The 22,479-nt window shown below is 34.7% G+C and overlaps 2 protein-coding genes across 3 annotated transcripts in view; one reads left to right on the plus strand and one right to left on the minus strand.

Annotated features, from left to right (window-relative positions):
- LOC123307844 (long-chain fatty acid transport protein 4-like) overlaps positions 1 to 7,599 on the plus strand; it is a 29,987-nt gene extending 22,388 nt beyond the window's left edge. For both annotated transcript variants that reach the window (XM_044890302.1, XM_044890303.1), the window contains exons 8-10: positions 389 to 734; positions 7,003 to 7,090; positions 7,179 to 7,599. In XM_044890302.1, the coding sequence (XP_044746237.1) occupies positions 389 to 734; positions 7,003 to 7,090; positions 7,179 to 7,490 (746 nt within the window). In that variant the 3' untranslated portion in view covers positions 7,491 to 7,599. The remainder of the gene's footprint in view (positions 1 to 388; positions 735 to 7,002; positions 7,091 to 7,178) is intronic.
- A 4,457-nt stretch (positions 7,600 to 12,056) lies between these two features.
- LOC123307240 lies at positions 12,057 to 21,316 on the minus strand. Its single transcript, XM_044889470.1, has 3 exons — positions 21,059 to 21,316; positions 19,844 to 19,925; positions 12,057 to 17,551 (listed from the first exon to the last, which is right to left on the minus strand). Exons 2-3 carry the CDS (start codon positions 19,914 to 19,916, stop codon positions 12,582 to 12,584), a joined length of 5,043 nt encoding a protein of 1,680 aa, XP_044745405.1. The 5' UTR covers positions 19,917 to 19,925; positions 21,059 to 21,316; the 3' UTR covers positions 12,057 to 12,581.
- Between the last annotated feature and the right edge of the window lie 1,163 nt (positions 21,317 to 22,479).

Below are 22,479 nucleotides of genomic sequence, written 5' to 3' on the forward strand. Positions count from 1 at the left end.
TTTGTAGACAAAAATATAACCTATTTTGAAATTCGATCCTTACGTTTTGAAAAACTTCAACTTGAATTTTTCGGCATGCGTATTCGTATTCTTACGTTCAATTATTCCACATATCTGGGCTGTGCTTCATAAAAAACTGATTTCAAATATCCCCAGTGGACAAAATCTAAAGGTGTCAAGTCTGGCGAGCAGGGTTTTTCAATTGGACCTCCTCTACCAATCCATTTCTCTTGGATATGATCTGATATCTGATCTTCGTCATTTGCCTCATGATCAAAACTTTATTGCACCAGATATGCCCATATTCATTTATGGAAGATGAAATCTTCCAAAAGTTCGACAGATCAGCGTCCGACACTTTATGTTACCTTTATCATGAATTTTATAGTTAATCTGGACAACAAAATTGGTGCTGTTGGCTATATACCAGTATATGGAGACTTCGCTGTTCCAATTGCGTTGATCAAATGTAACTCCAAAGGTGAACCTATCAGAAATGAAGCAGGTTTCTGTGAAATCTGCGAATACAACGAGCCGGGTCTTCTCATATGCAAGATATCCAAATTCTTGCCCGTGACCAAATTTGACGGCTACACAAACGAAGAGTCGACAAAGAAGAAGATCCTCCAGGATGTGCTAAAGAAGGGAGACTTGTATTTCAACACCGGTGATGTCCTTGTGAGGGATGATCACGGTTACTTCTACTTCAAAGATAGAACCGGCGATACTTTCAGGTAAGTACAGTACATATCATAGATATCTTGATTCGCTCTCGAGGTACAGGGCGTTTTTGAATAATGACTGTTTCAAATATTTCGCTAGGTATATGTATATCTTGGCTTATGTTCGAGATATTCGAAAAATTCCAAAAGCATTTTTTTCAGTAATTTTTATGTTTCATATGATATCTGTGACGGATCATAATATATAGTCCAAAGATTATAGAGTAGAAAGATAGGAAACGCCCTCATATCGCTAGTACTAAAAACCGACTACATTTTGGCCAGTGAAAACACGCGTGACAATGAGATGGCGCTAAAAACGCACTGTCAATACAGGAAAACTTTTCGATAACAGTTTTCTGTTTTTTAATTGAGAGGCGCGAAATTCGAATTCTATTTCTCGTATTGCATTCCAATATTGATTTTGTTTCTATCAGAAAACAAACATCCTGAGCGACAAAACAAAAATATGGTTTTGCTTTGTGATCAGGATGTTAGTTTTCATCTAAACATTGTTTTGAATCAATTGATATCAACGAAAAACGTTGTTAGATGTGCTATATGTTTATTTGCAATTCATAAAAAATTTACAAAAATTGAAATAGTGGGCAATAAATGAAGCTTTAACTAGGACACTAAAGTATATGGTGATCTGCTATACGTTAAAGGTGTTGTTTCTGTACATTAGGTTGTTCTGAATTCATGAACTTAGTTGAATTTGTAAAATATACATACATATATCAGAAATTAATATGAACCAATATTCAATATACCATCATAGCATACTTCCAGTTACTTACATATGTAAGTATTATTTAAAGAATTTTCAGAACCACACATTAAAGAAAAAAAACTTACAGACATATGCAAGACCTGTATGTCAGTATAGTTTCTTGGTGGTTTTTTTATGATTTCCTTATGATATGGTCTCTTCATGACACAATATACAAATTGATTAATGAATGAACAAAACACTCACAGCAGGTTTCATAAAACTTTGACTTTCCGAACAACAATTTGACAGTCACTCGGTTCCCAAATAGAAATCAATAAAACCTCTGCATTTCTGAATATATTGAAAGAGTAGCAATTGAGAATCATTGAATGGACCTATATAGATCATAATTTCCCCTTAATAGGCCGTTCATGCAAGGGATGCTTTCTGCATACAACAATTTACGTCGATGGACAGTTCTCAATTGACCTGCAGTAAAATGTTCATTGCACATGGTGTAGTTAGTAGTGTTTGCTGAAGTAATTGTCTTCAAGCCCTGAGAATTTTATCCACTTCGGAGCACTGAAAATTAGAATCAATGAATGACCGATTCACATGTTACGACTTTTAATACTTACGCTTCCATTTTCCTTAGTTGAGTGAAAAACTTAATCACGTAAAATACATTTTATTATTTGATCCACCGTTCTTCACCATTCAATAATTTTCGAACAATATTTTGATGTTTTCACCAAGAAATAAGACAAAAAACTTCAAAAATCAGCAACTAGAACGAGCCAGATAAACAAAAAGCGGAATGAGAATCAAAACATTCAAAACCTCTTTGATCAAAATTGACATCTGAAATTTTAAAAAAATGTCATATATTTCTGCAAATGGCACTCAAATTAATATTTTAACCAGTCTTAGCGTCTTAAAAACACGCGTGACACACAGATGGCGCTCAAATCGCTTTAGTCGCCTCGTTTCCCATCTTTCTACTCTATAATCTTTGATATAGTCCATTCAAGAATGATTGACATCTCGGGTGGCTATGGAAAATTGAATTTAAGTTGGTAATAACTCTTTAGTTGAGATTCTGTGTTGGTTTTTTGAATAAACAGTGATCTATATGTGAATCTATGCACTGACCGACGATAATTTGAATTTTGTTCTTCTTTTTATGTTCTTAATTCAATCTCACAAATTGAGAAAATAATTGTATCAATTTTGAATGCTGATTAATATGCTCAGAATTTCAATATTTCTTCTTTTCAAATATTATTCTAGGTTGTATTTATATTCCAGTTCTGTGATTGAAACTATAGAAATTATTGAATATCTTTTGTGACGAGATATTAAGCTGCGTCTGGACTTTCAAGGCCTATTGGGATGTCAATCATTCTTGAATGGACTATAAATCAATTACAATTTCATAGAAATAGAGGACAGTCGGTATTTTTCAAATAGGACATATTTTTGAAGGCAGTTTTTCAGTCGCAGATTTGTCGAAAAGTATCCCGTTATCGGTTTTTCAAAAATGTAATTCTTTTCAAGGATATATTTGACATTGGACATCTTATATATTCGACTTACTTTATTGCTCTTTCGAGTTCGTCCTATGTTGCGTTTCTATTCGAATATTCGATCCAATGTATGTGTAGGTATTGTTCATGAAATTGAAACTTTCAGATAATTAACTTTATCGAAGAAGATTACACAACAGACACAAAATGAATTGAATCTTTAAACAAATGAAAAATATTTATATTTAAGGTGTGCCATGTCAAGAATGAATAAGTCGAAAAACTGAATATATTCTGCTACTAAAGAACTTCGTTGGAACTTAAATGGGGAGTGCCCTATTCAAAAAACACCAACTCTACTCTATATCTATGAAATGGTAATTTCATAAAACAAAAATTACAGAAAAAAATGTTTTGGAATTTTTCGAATATCTTTAACATAAACCAAGATATAGCGAATAATTTGAAACATTTTTTAGAAACGCCTTGTAACTCTGGAACGAATCAAAATATCTGCTTTATGCTATCTAATTATTTCGAAAAAAGATATCGGTGGTCCTTGAAGATTTTTTCTCAGTCTTTTAGGCCTCTGTATTGATAGTCAGATCTCAAGACCTATCTCAGTTGTTACCTTCTCATTACTGTAACAGCATCTCAAGATGACGGCTCAATAAACTCATATATGTCGTTATCAGTTTGATCTCAAGAAGCGAGTCTTGAAACTCACCTTGAATATCTTGAGTAATGGTCTTGAGCTAAACTTGAGATCACTAAACAAAAAGAGAAATAAGTATTTCTATTTTGCTCGATATTTTATCACTATGGCTTGCAATGGAGTCTAATGAAGTAGATTTTTCGATTTCAAACGAACGGACATGACATCACATTCTTGTTTATCGAAGTGGTCGATTTCATCGTAGTAGTTGACCACGTCTTCCATGAATTCCATATTTTACTTCGATAAGGCCGATTTGTGAAAGCACAAAATAGAAATTCCTGTCAGTTCACATCTTGAGTCAGGTCAATCTAATATTTGTGTTTTCCAACTACATATATGTACAGGGTGGTCAAAATTGGTGATACCTGAATTACAACTTTTTCAACCCATCGAGATAGAGGAAACTGCAAGGCACATTACGGTCGTCTTTTTTCGAGAAACTATAATGCCATCAACTGCATTACTCTATCTTCTTTTGTTTTCGAGTTATGGGTCAAAATTATCTCTATATTTCTGTTCAAGCTAGGATGTTGAAATGAAAACATTATACAGACACTTTTTTGATAGCAATCCAGTGGCGCACTAAGATTTTTTCCAACAGTTATATTTGCTGAGCTATAACATAAAGATGTATTTTTTTATGAAAACAGTAGTTTAAAATGACTTAGAAGGACTGAGGGTGATGTATAATATATTTCTGAAAAAATGGCGATTGTTTCTAAGTCATTTTAAACTACCCTTCTCATCAGAAAAAACACAACTTTATGTTATAGCTCAGCAAATAAACCTGTAGGAAAAAATCATAGTACACGCCACTGGATTGCTATCAAAAAAGTGTCTGTATTGTGTCTTCATTTCAAAATCCTAGCACAAACAGAAACGGAGATGATGAGCAAAGTTGAAATCGCCCAAATTTAAATTTTGGCCTATAACTCAAAAACAAAAGAAGATAGAGAGAAATGCAGTTGATGGCATTTTTAGTTTCTCGAAAAAAGACGACATGAATGGTAGATTCATTTTTCTCTATCTCGTTGGGTTCAAAAGTTGTAGTTCAGGTATTACCAATATAAGTAGTATTTTTGTAGACCATTGTAGACCATTATATTTGAATAAGAGAATAAGACTTTTGAATAAGAGCCAGGAGGGCCTTCACAGTGAAGTGAATGTTAGGAAAGATTTATTTATGTTTGAAATTATATATTGTAGAATTAAATTAAGTTATAATTAATAGTTACACACAGATTATACTATATCTGGTATGATCTCTGTAACGTAAACCATGTTTATAGATGAATAAACATTATTATTATTATTATTATTATTATTATTATTATTATATATTAGATAATTTATATCGATACAGGCTTGTCAACACAGAATAAGAGAATCATATACTGATTGCATGTATTGCCTATATATTGAGGTGATTGGACTGCATTTGAAATTCGTTCCTTTAATTATTGTTGATTATTAATTTCCACCGCATAATTTTTTTTAATACTCTCCATACAAGATAATCCAAAAGATTCAAATCAGGTGGTATCGCAGGGCATAGCACCTGACCACGCCGATCATTCCATCTGCTATTGGAACTTTGGTGTAACCAGACCACAAAATGCAGTGGTGCAGTGTCGTAGCCTACCATTGAACTCAAGAGTTTAATGCAGCCTACTTCGCATTTCTAGTAGGTTGAGGGTAGTCGTCTATTAGGAAATCTTCTGTGGTTCCCCCGACAGGGTTTTAATTCGTTACCATCAGAAAAGTCGTAAACAAAACAATATTAAAACAATATTCACATTCTTCTTTACAAAAGTGCATGTTTAACAGAAGAACTAAACCAACAATGCCACTTTTAAATTGGTAAAAAAAACTCATGTCAACAGATGACAGATAACTAGAAATAAATTTCTCTGAAATTAAATTGGTCGCATACACGAACTTTAAAGTCCAATAACTTGGAAACGAATCCTCATCAGAAAAAAATTTCTTTCACGTTTTATCAAAAATTTCAATCTATAGAAGCCCCTTAATTTTTTGCCTCAAGTTTTGAATCGCCCTATATGTATTTCAGAAGATTATAGTTTTCGTTGCCAATTTACTATTGCATAGCACTTCGATGGTCGGAAACTTTTTTGTGATTGAATAGGTATACCGGCAAAATTCCTATATTGATTTTACCATTCGTTCTGCCAAAAAAGTTAAACCAGTGCAACATCGAAATATTCACCGTTTTTGAGTTACAAGCATTTTCATGGTCGAATATCAAAGTTCATATTTTTCATGAAAAATATAAACCTTGAACTCATATTCAATTGGAACTGCCTATGCCACGTTTTTAATGACGTGAGGCAGTGACGGCTCGTGTCCATAAGGTGTGGGTCGGCCCGACCCAGGATATACAGGGAATATCCTGGAATTCGGCTCGGCCGGCCGATCTACGCGTATTCAAGAAGCTTCGAAATCACCGTGCCCTTATGAATTCACTAGGAATTACGAATTTTTATGGTCAAAAAATCACTAAACTACTCTTATACGGTACGAATACCCTTTTTCAAAAATCAACTATTCATTCAATAAACAAAAAATCTAACTATAATTAGAGATATATTATATTTTCATTGACTAAACTACTCTTAAACGGTACGAATACGCTCTTTTCTAAAATAGACATAATATTTAATGATTAACTATTCATTTGATAATATAATATCTTGCAATAGTCAATAGACAATGAGGAAATCTAGAAATATGAAAACTAAACGCCCAAACCATAGCAAGGTAGGCCCAACCCGTGCTGGCCGACCATGTATGTATCTAGCAGCGACATAATACGATGTATTGTACAGTTCAACTTGGTGATAACTGCGTGCGACGTAGGTGCCATAACTTGAAGCGTTTCGCTATGCTCCTGCGGCTGGCCGACCTAGCGTGTTTAGCGTAAGGAAAGAGAACTTCTAAATAAAGTAATTCAAGTCGACTGGGGCGTCATGTTGATCGAATTAAGTTGTAGTTTGTAGTACGTTATACTAGGGAATTAATCGAGATTTGAATATTGAAATTGATCATTTGGAATAAGTTTCGAAGAAAAAAATAATTATAATTATTTTCTATTTCTCGATTATTTTTGGGTCGGCCCGGCCGACCCTGCATACCCTGACGAGCCGTCATTGACGTGAGGTCCAATATTGAAGGAAGCCAACTTTCTTAGAACAAAAGATTCCACAAGATACCCAACTTCTGGAAGCCGACATATACGTCTTCTATCTCATCTTCTCCAACTTATAGATCACTTAATAGCTATAGTCCGAATTACAATTTCAGATGGAAAGGAGAGAATGTATCCACTACAGAAGTAGAAGATATCCTCAGCAGTGTTTTAAACAAGGATGTAGCTGTATATGGTGTAGAGGTGAGAAATAGTGTATTCAATTAATTGAGCGATCCGTAATTAGGGATAAAAGATGTGAAAGAATATAAAAAATTCTTTGTCTTTCTAGATTCCCGGAAGTGAAGGCAAAGCAGGAATGGCAGCTATTGTAGACCAATCAAAATCCCTAGATCTTGAGCAACTCCTTCGCATCTGCCAATCAAACCTTCCATCATACTCGATACCGATATTTCTTAGGATTGTTCAAAAAATTCCACAGACTGGTACTTTCAAAATTCAGAAAACAATATTACAAGAGGAAGGTTTCGATAGAAATGTTATACAGGATGAACTATATTTTCTGAACCCATCCACGAAGGAATATGTGGAACTTGATAGTAACATATATGAGGATATTATCAATTCGAGAATAAGACTATAATCCGAAAATATAGTACAAAGAACCGAACATCTTCAGCATAAAGAATAAAATACATATGGTTGTGGATAATAGTAAAAACATCGTGATGGAATTAAATTTCAAAATTAAATTCTGATCTTTCTTTCCAAAATATTATCACTTTCCAGTCATTGTTACTCTAGAAAGACGGATGATCGTATATTTTTATACAAAAAGAAGTACTGTACAGTGTACAGCACTCCAATTCAAGTAGTTGAACTTGGGAGCCATGAACTGTTGTAGGAATCTGCAGAGAAAGTGAGGTTTTGGTTCAGCCTTTGCGTGACAGGTGGCGTATCGTGATGAGATATCTCAAAGCGACGTCCCAAGATCGCATAAGACTACCATCCTCCGCTCGAGGGATTCAGTGCTATACTGTACTGACGAGGGAAAATGATACCGAAACCGGTCTACAGTTGCACTTGAATTTTTCGACTTCTCTGGGATTTCCTCTGATAGTTCATGACTAACTCACATTATTGGAACGACAATTCCTTTGGAATTGTTGTTTCCATTAATTTTTCGTATATTTTTATACTCACAAGTCACAATAAATCGAATCAAATTAATGGTGTTATATTCTGTTTTTATCTGTAAGCCAATCTGTAACTTCCCATAAGCTTACAGGCAAAGATTATAGAGTAGAAAGATAGGAAACGCCCTCATATCGCTAGTACTAAAAACCGACTACATTTTGGCCAGTGAAAACACTTTTGACAATGAGATGGCGCTGAAAACGTATTATCAACACAGAAAAACTGTTTAATAACAGAGTTTTCTCTTTTAGAATTGAGGGGCGCGAAATTCGAATTCTATTCCTTGTTGACCAGAAAACAAACTTGTTGAGACCAGAAAACAAACATCCTGAGCGACAAAACAAAAGGATGGTTTTGTTTTGTGACCAGGATGTTAGTTTTCATCTGAACATTGATTGGAATCGATTGGTATCAATGAAATACGCTGTTGGATGTGATAAATTTTTATTTGCAATCTATAAAAAATTTACAAAAATTTGAAATTATGGACAACGAATAGAGCTTTGACTAGGATACAAGAGTACATGGTTATCTGCTTTATAGTTACGTCAAAGGTGTTTTTTCTGTGAAAACGTTTTGAATTAATAAACTGAGTTGAATTTGTGCAATTAATATCAGAAATTGATATGAACCAATGTTCAATTTACACAAGGATACACATTTCCGTTACTTACATATTATTTACAAAATTTTCAGAACCACAATTGAAAAAAACCTTACAGAGGTATACAAGACCTGTATTCAAATTCAAGCCCGTCAGTATAATTTCTTCATACTTTTTCATGATTTCTTCATGGTATGGTCTCTTTATGACACAATATACAAATCATAGATACAAATTGATTGACGAATGAACACTCAGAAGGTTTCATAAAACTTTGACTTTCCAAACAACAATTTGACAGTCACCCGAATCCCAAATCGAAATCCATAAAACTTTTGCATTTCTAAATATATTGAAGGCAATTGAGAATCTTTGAATGGACGTGTAAAAGTCATGTAAGGGATGCGGCCCGCCTACACTTTCGCGGAACTCGATTTTTTGTAATTTTTTTATTCTATTGTGTATATTTCCACGAGCTGAGTTCAAAAAAATACATACTTTTTTTACAGTGCTTTCCCTATTCATTAGGTTTGTTCCTCAATTTTACCTTGTATAAGAGTTCTAAGGTACCTAGTAAATACCCCTAGAATTGAGATTGGAATGCGGATCATTTGATAATGAGCGTTTACTGTATAATGTTTTCAACTTTTCAAATAAATATAATCAATATAAATATACAATCTATGACGCTAAGATGTGATAGCTTAACCCTCTAATACCCAAGTCCGCCTTGAGACTGGTTGCATATAAGTGGATAAAAAATTATTCTGCCCATGTCCGCCTTCAGTATAGGTTCATTTTGTGAGTACAGGTGTTAATGTAAATCAGTAAACTATTTGCGAAAAAAAGATGTAGATTATACATAAGCTAATTTGAAACTATACGGAAATAATTTTAAAAAGGAAAAAAAACTTGGGCATTAGAGGGTTGAATAGTGGTTTCAAAATGTAACTTTACCCAATCATAATAAAATAATTGGTATTTTGCTCTTACCTATTATGGCTAACCTAACCTAACCTAACCTGACCTAAACTAACCTAAAATAAACAAACAAGTATTAGAATCAAGAATTGAATTAAACTCAACAATAGTATCTAATTTCATTTAAATCTTCCATCGCATCGTGTAAATATGACGGTGCCAAGGAAATCTGACGTTAATTTCGCTGAAAAATAATTCAGTCATCTAATATTTTTCATTCTATGCTTACAACTGACAATCATAAAATTAGAGTATACTAAACATTACCCAGAATACTCTTAACACTCCAGTACTCGCGCGTCCGATAGATACATAAGCAATACGTGGAGCCTGATGGGGTATATTGTAGTACCCCGCGCGAGTACTGGAGTGTTAAGATTGAAACTTCAAGGTGGAGTAACTTTTGAACCAATGGTTTCCTAATGTTGAAACCACATTTATTGAACTCGCCTCGTCAAATTACATAAGATAGGACTCCTCCCGAAGTCAAAGCAGCAACTAGAATACACTTAATATTGGACCTTCAAACAAAATGGCGTAATTTTTGAACCAATGGTTTCCTAACGTTGAAACTTTTATTGAACTCGTCTCGTCAAAATACATGAGATAGGACCCGTCCTGTACAAAAAATCGACTTCCGCTAAAGTGTAATCGAGCCATTTGATCCACAGTTCTTCAACAATAATTTTCGAACGATATTCTGAGGTTTTCGCCAAGAAATTAGACAAAAATTTCAATAATCAGCAACTAGAACGGGCTTGAAAAACAAAAGGCGATATGAGGTTGTCTATGGATACAAGAATCAAAACATTCAAAACCTGTTTGATCAAAATGGCCATCTGACTCTGACATCTCGCAAAATTACATATGTCCCTCGAATCAAAATTTTAACCAGTCTTAGGGCCTTAAAAACACATTTGAAACACAGATGGCGCTCACATCACTCTAGTCGCTTCGTTTACCATCTTTCTACTCTATAATCTTTGCTTACAGGAAAATTGCAGTTCTGGACGTTTCCAGTAGCTGTGTAGCTTACAGGTATCCATAACTATTCACGATAAGTAGTTCAAAAGTAACACTGTAAATAAGATACCAGGAAAATTTCCAGAATTACATTATTTACGAATCTGTAAATCGGACACTTACAGATCGATCCGTAATCTACAGCAAAAATTAGAGACAAATAATCTTTGCGCTAGATTCGCTAGATTCGTAACTTTAATTAAGAATGAAAAGCAGAATATAACCATAATTCTATACTTATAAATGAAATTGGTGTGTCTGTCTGTAATTATCGAATATCTGAATTTCTTTGAATCCTTTGGGTTATTTGAATGTTATCTTGAAATTTTTTTTGTCTGTCTATTTGTCCTGGGTAATCTCAAGAAATTTTTTCATTTCGAATCATTAGGCGAACTCTCATGCTTTTAAATGCAAACTTTTATTGAATTTGTTATTATTGGAAAAAAATCTTTTGTCAGTAGATTCTACGTACAAAAGTGCCTATATATATAGAAGGTTCAAGTTTCAGATCTGTAACTTCGGAGACAAAAATGTTGTGAGAACATTTCTAGATCGTCAAAATCTCAATTTTTGCTAATAACTCAATAACGAGGGATCGTGTAGGAGGCTACGTTTTTCACCATTCTTTGTTTTTCTGAAAAAGAGCTCGGAAACGTGGCATCGGTTTTGCTCTAGTTCTTCTTTCCGAGATTCCCTCACTGGACATCGAATTTGGGAAACACCCTGTCTAAACAGGGCGTGAATTTATTTTCCTAAAATTACAAGTAGGTATACCTGAAAAATGAAAGCAACTATAAAAATTATAACAAATATGTTGAATTATCAATAAAATTAAATTAATAATCAATTAGTAATTTCATGATAATGGATTCAATATTTCTAATAATTTATTATTGAAAATCACTTACCAACCAAGTCAACTAACCAATTTTCTCAAGTTCTCAAAAACTTCAGTTTTCAGTTGAAAATTGGTAAAATAAAATTGTCTGAGCGCAAAAATGTTAAGCACAAGTTTCATTTGAGTTTTTCGTGCTGTTTTCAAGTATGAAAACGGATTTTCAAAATTTCGATAAACAGGGTGTTTTTTCAGTTCAGAATTTTTTGTTAACCTGCACCTGGATTTCTTGTGGTTGTTTGAGTTATTCATTCGAGCTTTTGAAAACATGTGTGTCAAATATGAAGAAAATGTATAGTCTGTTCCGCTTGTTACGATCCCAGGAAGAAATGAACAAAATTTATAAAACACAAAATGTGACAAAAAATGTGGTACATATATCTAAAACTACCTATGTTCGCCTTTTGTGCATTTCCGTTTCCCCTGCATATTTATTGAAAAATAAAGGATTCGCACTAGAATCCTAGTTCCGACATAAAATTTCATTTTAATGAAAAGAATGACGACAAATATCTAAAACATCAGATGGTTTTATTTTACATGAAATTCATGATGAACATATTTACATGAAAATGGGGAAATATATACAGTATCATCTAGTAATCTAGAATACAGATAAATAAGACTTAATATAAGTGTATTACAATCCTTTCCATTTCAAAACACATAAAATTAATCTGTTGAAAATAATGGGATGAAATAAAAGCACGTTAAAACTATAGGTTGACTAGTGTTCAATTGAAAATTAAAAAATTTCTTTTGTTGCAACCGCATCAATGTAAGCAGCAAAAGTAACATTGCTTACGAAAAACTTTGATTTCAAATAAGAAACTACTCTGAAAATAAAGCTAAAGATACGCCCACACATTTGCACCATATACAACATTTCAATGAAAAAAACAATAAGCCATTGTTATTTCAAACATTATCACAGAAATTTCATGAGAATGGCATTTGGTTTTGGAGTTGAATTTCATTTTTTTTCAATAATAATAAATTCCTATCTTTTGCACAACAACGAGTAGAAAAATATATTATTTAATTTTATCCAAAATATCCTTAAAAACTATATTTTTGGTGAACACTTGTGTCGAATCATTTAGCAATTCACCCTGATGTTTGGTTTTCACTACCTGAACTTTGACTGCATTCCAACATCTAACCCTAGAGAATGCAACATAGAGTTGACCATGAGCGAAAACGGGAGTTTCAAGGTAAATTCCCACTTGATCGAATGTTTGTCCTTGCGCCTCATTTATTGTTAGAGCAAAGCATATTCTTACTGGAAATTGCCTCCTTTTAAGAACAAAAGGAATAGTTTCATCAGTAGTAGACATGTCTATTCTAGGCACAAAAACAGTACGTCCTGAGAAACGACCCGTGACGATTTTGGCCGTTAAAAGACAATCAGTGACAGCTAATACTAACAGTCTAGTGCCGTTAATTAATCCTTCCGATAATGATAAATTTCGGAGAAGTATTACCGGCACACCGACTTTCAGTTTCAGTTCATGGATGGGAAGGTCACCGGGTGCGATGGTATTTAAAAATTCTTCTGGATAGTTCATCATATCATCTTCATCCCCTGAGGCTATGCTATCGTTACTGAGACACGTTATAATCGATCCTGGAAATGATTCAAGCAGTTTGTCGTTCAGCATATCACAATGTTCGTTTTTCGGACAAAGTATAGCCCGAGAAGAGAGTTGTTCAGAAGTTAGATCTTTAAGTTCTCCATATACTTCTCCAACAACATCAGTCGTCAAACAATGAGCTGGCAGTTGCACGCTGTCATTGGAAAAGCCGGTCCTATTTTCATTAATACTACCACTTCCGAGAAGTTCTAGCCAACTAGCGAAATATTCTTCCCCTTTATTCGCGCGCATATTGATGGTGAGTTTTAGCAATTTAAAATGACTCCAGGACATGCAATTAGTGAAGAAAAGATGACGTTCCCTTACTATGTCAGTTGCTACGGGTAATAGTTGCTTTACGTCTCCGCCAAGGAGTACGCATTTACCGCCGAATGGACGGCTGTCATTGCATACATCTTGTAGGAGACGATCAACTGCATCCAGCATATAAAAATTTGCCATAGAAACCTCGTCCCAAATTATTAGCTGAAGTTTTCTCAATTCGGCCGCTTCCTGAGATTGTGCCATAATGGAGGAACGGGAGTCTCCGTCCAAATCCAGTGGTAATTTGAATGCAGAATGGACTGTTTTACCATTTTTCAACAATAAGGCAGCGATCCCAGTAAAGGCGACAGCTAAGCAGGCAATTTGTCGTGAGCTGCAATAACTTAAAATTGTATTATATAAGTGGGTTTTCCCCGTGCCGCTGCTTCCCTGAAGGTAGAAATATTTGTCAACTTCATCCGAATCGATTGCACCAATGACACGGTCAAAAACTCTACGTTGATCTGAATTCAAACCACCAAGGTCACAATGTCCGGATTCTGTATTTAATTCTTCAGCTTCAGCATTGATACCAAAATTTATATCTGAGTCTAAAGGCAACGGTAGCTTGAATTCTTCTAAAGATTTACCCATACTTCCAAGTAAATTTTGGATATTATGTAGGGCATCATTTTCAGGCCTACTTTGAGAAAGATCTTTCTTGCGAAAATCTTCGCTCATATGTTGTTTAAATTTAGTCCAGAGAGCTGGGGGATCGCCGACTTCACAGTAACATAATATAAAAACGAATAATTTCCGCAAACAGCTTGGTATATCAATCAAAGCCGCTTGTGCTAATGCATTTTCCCATTCATCATCTAAAACGACCAGATGTCTAGCCCGCGCTGCCTGCTGGAACGTGGAGTACGTGATACCATCAACTGTGCGAAGCTCCGCAAAAGATTTCGGACCAGAAACATGCAACAATAACGTACGAAGATGAAATCTCTCAACATATTTAGGGCTTATGCTATACATTCTTGAGATCACACATACACGCGTCCTAACCCTCCGAGTCCAACGGTTGAGTTTTGTATTAAATGTGTAAAAAATTGGAATTTCACAATATTTATATTTACGAGCTTCAGGATCATTAATGTTCAGTTCGAAGAACGCTTCGAGAAGAGACATTTTTTCTTGTTGATTCAAGAATGCCTCTTCTTCCTCTCCATCTTCAAATTGCACGGTCCGTTCTCCAGGGAGATGAACCGGTAACCTTAAAATAGAATGGCTTTTACCTTGAATAGGCAAACCTAACAATCTCCAAGCCGCTTCCCCCGACGATATATATCGAGAATCTAAGAATGCCTGGATTTCGTCGAAGACAGCTTTCCCTTTTACCTGGAGAAGGGCAGCGTCTGATTCTTTATTCATATATTGAAAAATATTCTTGACTGATCCTACACTAGTGACATATTCGACGTTAATGTGGCAGTTATATTTCTCACACAAGTAAGGGTTGTAGGGCACCACATCCCTATTATCCACCGTATAAGAAATACAATTACGCTCAACAGAAGCTTTTCGGCCATCATTGCGTCGCCTATATGTTGGCCGCCTCTTATCGAATAAGGTCATTTCCGAAAATGATTTTGGATAATACTTTGAGCAATAACCATCCACCATGCATGGTGAATTTGGATCACGCTTGCCGCAGGGACCATGGATCATGGAGGTTAAAATTATCTCCAAAAGTCGAGGATTATCTGTGGGTAGCTCCGCACATATTAACTCGTCAACATCAGATGCACAACGAGGCTTATCTTCATCAGATAAAGTCAAGAGACAATGCAAATGAGGTAGACCTCGTTTATGGAATTCAATAACATACACATACGCTCTAACGGTACCGAAAATTTTATTTTTCAGGATGTCTTCGAACAAAGCCTTTCTTTTCAATTCAAAAATTCGTGCAATTAATTCTGGTCTGTCCTCCGCATTCAACATACTACTTCCTAAGTTGTCCGTGATCTCCGGCCATTTAGGATTGCACGTGAAGGTGATAAATAACGAAGGTCTACCCAATTTCGATTGTATGGCCATTGCGTCTTGAAAATTCTGTCGCATGAACCGGGGACTTCCAGTATAAGAACTTGGTAAGATTACTACCCTGCCAATTTTGCTTTTTCGTGATCCTTTTTTTCGACCAATATAATCTTGCAACCCAATATAATTATCTGCGCGTAGCTTAGCTTGATTGACTCGCAAATAATTTAACCGTTGCGTCTCTAATTGGACAAACTTATCCACAATATATTGTTGCGTGAGTCGTCCACAAAGAACTAAGGGATTGAACTGATTCAAACGAATCATTAGACGATAACAAATAAATTCACGCATGCTAACCCGCTTATGGTTGTCCTTTTTCATACAATCTAAGAACCATCCATATTCCCCATTAGGAAAGAGTAAGGGATAGCAAAGTGTATCTCCGATTGGAGATATTTTGGGAATATCTATAGTGTCGGAGTTGTCTTGGTTGTAATAAATTCGAATCTGTCCTGGTGGCGGCAGATCCCCATCAGCGGTACTGAAGACGGCACCAATTTCGTCAGAAGTTGTTGGCGCTGCATAGATTTTCATATTTGTATTAGGTTTCTCGTTGAAATAGAGGCCAATTCTCGGTATAGCACTGCTATCCGAAGTGAGACCTTGATCTTTGACCACTTGGCCTAAGTTACGATATATTTTGGTGAATGGATGAGTGTCCCTCAATAGAGCATCCAATTGTTCCAAAAGATTTTCATCACATCCGTCATGATCTTCATTAGTTGATCTTCTTTGTTTGGCTTCTGCTGAGTCAATAAAATATAGGGAGCCAAACTTCGGATCTGAAGTGTTAATATTCGCTAAACGGTGGTGAATTTGACCTGATACGACAACAACACGTGAACCATGTCCAATATCTGTTCGTAGAGTGGTTGTTGTTGAAGCTAGGGCTAATAGAGTATTATACTTTCGAATGTTTTTTAAAAATTCTTTTGATAGTGAATGATTACCGGTGATTAATGATTTGAGTAATTCTGGATAAGTGGAATTAGCTGGTAAACATATTGCACCTTTGCTGCAACAGAACATAATTTCATTCTGAAAGAATAATGCTCCACAATGAAGACATACATAATTCATTTCACCCAAATAGTGTGAGGGCACATTTAGTACGTCGCTAGCACTTTTATGTGCCATATGTTTATCAGGTGGATTACCAACTGTATCATTAGTTTTATACATTGAACTTGATGTGAGAGAAGGTTGGAGAGAATCAGATGATAGATTAGAATGAACGCCGTCATAGACACTTAGTTTTACATATAATTCAGTATTTTCCAACGCATTCACCGATGTTATTTGCACTTCAACAGGAACCAAAGTATAAAGAACATTTGAATTATAAAAATGCGACAAAAAGCTCAGTAAAAACTTAATATGATGGAATTGTATTAAACATGCAGTACCTTGGTGTTCGATATGCCTTCCGTCCGGACCTCTACTATGAGAATCGAATAGAAAGAAATGATTTCGTTTCTTACTGACACAGGTTGAAAATAAACCGCAGGTTAAAATAGCTGACTCATATTGCAGAAAGACATGCTCTAATCCGTCAGCTAATGTGAAAAAAGGCCCTTCAGTGTCTCCTTCAACGCATCCAGTAACTGAATCCATATCATTAATTTTCAAGATGTATGCAACATCACCAATTATGAACTTAGGATAGACTTCAATCACCATCAAATTGTTGTCAAATTGATTGTCTGAATAACGGGAATTCTTAACTGTGATAGACTTTTTATACAAACAATCTCCGTAGTCTAAAATATTATCTATGATTACATAATTCCATGTCTTGAAAGGAACAAGTTTGTTATAAGCCAATGCAACGGCAGCGATGGCCGTGCATTGGTTGTTTCGTGAAAGACTACTGAACCGATCATTATCTTGACATCGACTACCTCTCACAATATTTGAAGATCCAGGAATAAATGGTGTTGACGGTGGTGAATCCTCCATACTAGTAGTGTTAGGGGTATATCCTGATGTGGCATCATCTAAAAACAGTACAGCATGAGGAAGCTGGAGCTACACAGGAAGGTATTGAATCCTGAGCATCTCCATGTTAAAATTCTAATTACATTAATCCCAAGCAGAAAATCACATTTTCTGTACTATGATCACAAAACTCATCAGAAGAGTTGATTATAAATCTAATATCTCTTGTAGTCATTCGGGGCAACTGTGCGCACTTTTGCCTTTCAAGCCATACCCTGTTTCAAATGTTGAAGCTAGGAAAATTAAAACATATTCATAAGATAGAAAATTTCTAATCTATACAAAAACATCAAAAAGCAAACAAACAAGAACGTTTCTTTCCGCAAAAAAAAATTTACTAGTGAAAGTCGGAGTGCGTTCACATGCCCCGTATTGCGGGTAAGTGTGCGCACCCTCACGGGTAAGTGAACGCAGTGCTTAGTGAACCACACAAAACAAATTACAAAATAATGTCATCAAAATGTTACAATATTAGAGAAATGCTGTTTATTGTCAATACAGAAGCGCCTTTTTACAAGCAGTGCATTATTGTTCGTGCCTCCATTCCTGGTGAACGCAACACTTGATATTTTCCCCTGTTGGTGGCTCTTCATATTTTTCTGAACAAAAAGGATAATATTGATCGAATCTTAACCAAGAAAATCAACAAAGAATTTGCAGAGATGCTAAAAATTAAAAAGAAAACTAGTGAATTAGATTGATTGCAAATAAAAAGATAAAGAAACGTCGCACGGCGCACTCCTATGAAAAACTAATTTGGCGATTCTGCGCCCTTGCTTCATCCAAATAATGAGCCCCTCTTTCATATATGAAGGGTTCAGAACTGAAGTGAACCAAGTCCATTCAGCCTAGTTTTGAGATGAATGGCTTAGAAGTTGTTTATCTCCAACTAATTCAAAAGTGACTTCTTTATTCATTATTATTCTTATGTAAGCATATGCTTACATTCTAATCTTTTAAAATCTAAAGAAGTCAATTTTAAATTAATTGGTGATAAACAACTTCTAAGCCATTCATCTCAAAACTAGGCTGAATGGACTTGGTTCACTTCAGCTCTGAACCCCTCATATCGCATAGTCGAAATATACGCACTGCGAACACTTACCCTCTGCGCTTAGTTACCCCGAATGACTCTATGATAAGCTGCCTGAAACTTTTAACATGGTTTCCTCTCCACAGAGATGACTCTATACAGGTTGAAGCTAAAATAACTATTGGGTTGATGCGGCCGATACTCGATGAAAATTCATAATTGAACTAAAAATAGATTATACGATTTTCACAAAATGAGTTTTCAAACCACGACACGTGTTTCGCTATCAAAATTGCACCTTCAGATGGGCGAAGGTGAACTGTTTACCTTCAACCATCTGAACACGTGTCGTGGTTCAAAAACTCATTTTGTGAAAATCTATAATATATTTATGTATTATAATTTATTTATTATTTTACAAGTAATTATTGTTTCAAAGCTGTTGTTTTATTGTTAATTTGTTCTTGGCGTTGAGAATAATAATTTTGTTAATGAGTTCTTCAATTCAATTGAGGCTGTTAGTAGGGGAGTCCAAGAAGAAAATTTGGGATTTAATACCCTATATATATAGGGTGCCCATAAGAAGTTTGAGGAGAAATTTATACTGGATCTGTTTGAAATTTTGTACAAGGACATAAAGCAAATTGATCTTCTTTCTTAAAATATTTGCAAGGTTTCATGACTCCCGGTAACGAAATGAATATCAAATCGCTTATTTCTAATTGAAAGTCCTGTATGTTATTACATTTTCAAATGTATTTTCCGTTTCTACATTTATTTTGTGTGGCGTTCCCTGTAACTATCAAAGTACCCTCCATAGCTAATAAAAAAGATTTTTTTTTAATTATAAATTATTCTACTTGCATAATTATGCTTCAAACTAAAGCTTCAAACGTTGGATTTCAGAAAAAAGCATAAGTCGAGCCAACAGTTTATTTCACTTCCAAATTTCAAATTAGATGAAGCATCCTAGAACAAACAGAAACAGAGATGATGATCAATATGTTGAAATTTAATTAATTTCATTTTAGCCTATAGCTCGAAAGCAGAAGAAGATGGAGGAATACAGTTGATACCATTTTTTTTTTTTTTATTTTAAGTTTGAAAAGTTGTAGTTAAGGTATTACATTATGTCCATCCTGTACAATAAATAATATACAACTAAAAGCGTCAACAATATACAACAGCTTAAAAATTCAATCGAAGGAAATCAATATCGATGGAACGAAGAAATGGAATAAAATGAGATATCAAGTACCTTGTAGTGTGATCCTGGCGAATTTAGACGTTTTTCTGTGAGACCAATTTTTACTTCTTTTTTTTCTTGCCATCTTGTGTTGCTAAAAAGTGAAAATATATTATTTTTGAGGGATGGTGAATATAGAAAATGATGTGTTTATGAAAATTGGAAATCAGTATACATATTATGAACTACACACAATTAACGACATCAGAAAAAACAATTGCAATTTTGTTCACGAAAAAAAATTTATATTATTGTTATTGAATCATGATCATTATCATCATTGCAGAGCTCTGACCACATGGATCTTTAGTTTTACAATCAATCCAGAAGAGATGATGAAAAGTTGATGGCAAATTAGGCGACTGCCTTACTGGCTTCCTCATGGGTATAATTTTTAGGCAGCCAGTTTTCAGCACTTGCAACTATGTGTTCATGGCAATGGCAAGGCTGATCTGCTGATTTGTCTTTGCAGTACAAAAAATATGTAATGTATCAACAGTGTCCCATCAGAAGGTCCACGATTATTCAAAACTCAACTTGTGCTAACTTAAGAAGGCTTCATATGTTGGTCGTTAAAAGCACCACAAATCTTTTCGTCTATGCAAGTTTGGGATTGTTCCTCCAGAGGGTTGCTCTATTGTTCATCTCACGTTGTTAGACCACTGCTTTATATTGATCTTTCCCAAACCTGCAAGGAGGTGCAAGTCAAGCGGATGTTAACTATCATGACCTTTCTCAAGTAACAAGTTCATCTGCTTTTTCATTTCCTTCAATGAAGACTGGCCCTACCCATAAAAGGGGTACCTTATTGCCTCTAGCCAATTGCTATATGATATTGAACAGTTCTCATTTCAGCAGATAATTCTGTGCAACTCTAGGATCCACTAGTTGACCTGGCTATCATTTGAAATGCCTAGGGTTCCTTTTATTATTCTTAAGCACGAGTATAGAAAGCTGGTGTCTCTGCCTATAAGAGGGAGGGCTTATATCCCAGCGGCTTAGACATACTTAGTTTCTGTACACATACAGCAAACCCTAAGCCTCAAAAAAAAAAAAGAATAACTCTCTCTAACCAATTGAGTTACTTATTTCCTTAATTGATACTTCACCTTTTCTTCACTAAAATAATGTTCATCAAAAACAACCTTCTAACAATTATGTTAGAATATTAGTAATAAAGTAAATAAAATAAACTTATTGATTCGACCAAAAGAAAGTGTCAACTACCTTTAATGATTTGAATCATTTATGTTTCACCACATCCAGTTCAGATTTGATTTATAGGTCATATATACATCCAGTTGAGTTATAGGATTGGGGATTAAAATGTTCATGCAAATTACTAGTCACAATTTCCAATCAAACTTCGCTATACTCCTGACTTGCTATTATGCCTCCATATACATACTATATTTTCAATAATAGAGGGACTTGGGGGCACCCATATTACTATAGTTTGAAGGAAATCTTTTTCATTTGCATTATCAATTAACGTGCGTTCAAAAAAATTCGTCGTCAAGTAGGCTATGAAATTTTGAAGGCTGATGTTCGGTATATCGACGTTCAAAATTCCGTAGCCTACTTGACAACGAATTTTTTTGAACGCACGTTATATTCATTAACTAGCATAGTTACTTGGAAACAAACACAGAATTTATGATATGTGGAAAACACGAAACACGTCCAAGGTGTCCATAGCCAACCGAAATTTTAAAGATCCTTAGTCCTCAGGGAAATCAGAAAACAATCAACAGAGGTTTGCACTCAAGTCCAAAAAATTTTTAATGTATTAATGTAATGAAATGAAATAACATTTTTTTTTCTCAATTTAAAAACAGCAAAATAAAAATTAGCATAGGTAATGACAATCAGTGAACACAAATCACGGGGATCTTCGTTCACTGGATAAATGAATAGTTATAACAAAGAGTGGTTACTCTTTGGTTATAATCAAAGATTATAGAGTTAGGAAGATAGGAAACCGCCTCATATCGCTAGTACTAAAAAGCGTATACGTTTTGGCCTGTGTTGCACACAATTGACAATCAGGTGGCGCTGAAATCGTGCTCTCAAACTGTTGAATAACAGTTTTCTACTTCATAATTGAAGGGCGCGAAATTCGAATTCTGTTCCTCAATAAAAGGGCGCGAAATTCGAATTCTATTCCTTTTATTGAATTCGAGTAGACTTGGTCGAAACCAGAAAAAACATCCTGAGCGACAAAACAAAAATAGGCCCTTGTTTTGTGATCAAGATGTTTTTTTCATCTAAACATTGTTGTGAATCAATTAATATTAATGAAATACTGTGTTAGATTTGCTATACTTTTTATTTGAAATATATAGAAAATTTTGACAAAATTGAAGATTGTACATGGTGTATTCAAAGGTCAGGCTTTTTTTTAACGGAAGATACAATTGGTGAAAATAATTCACCTTGTTACACAAATAATTGAGCTCTGAATATAGGACACAACAGAACATGGTGAAATGTTATATATCAAAGGTGTAATTTCTACACAATACATTTTTTTCGAATTAATAGAATCAGTCGAATTTGTAAAATTTTTATCAGAAATTAATATGATATTCTATACAACATATCTCAAGAATTCTTTTACATATTAGTTACAGAATTTTCAGAACCAC

The sequence above is a fragment of the Coccinella septempunctata genome, chromosome 2 (assembly GCF_907165205.1).
Source record: "Coccinella septempunctata chromosome 2, icCocSept1.1, whole genome shotgun sequence".
NCBI lineage: Eukaryota > Metazoa > Arthropoda > Insecta > Coleoptera > Coccinellidae > Coccinella > Coccinella septempunctata.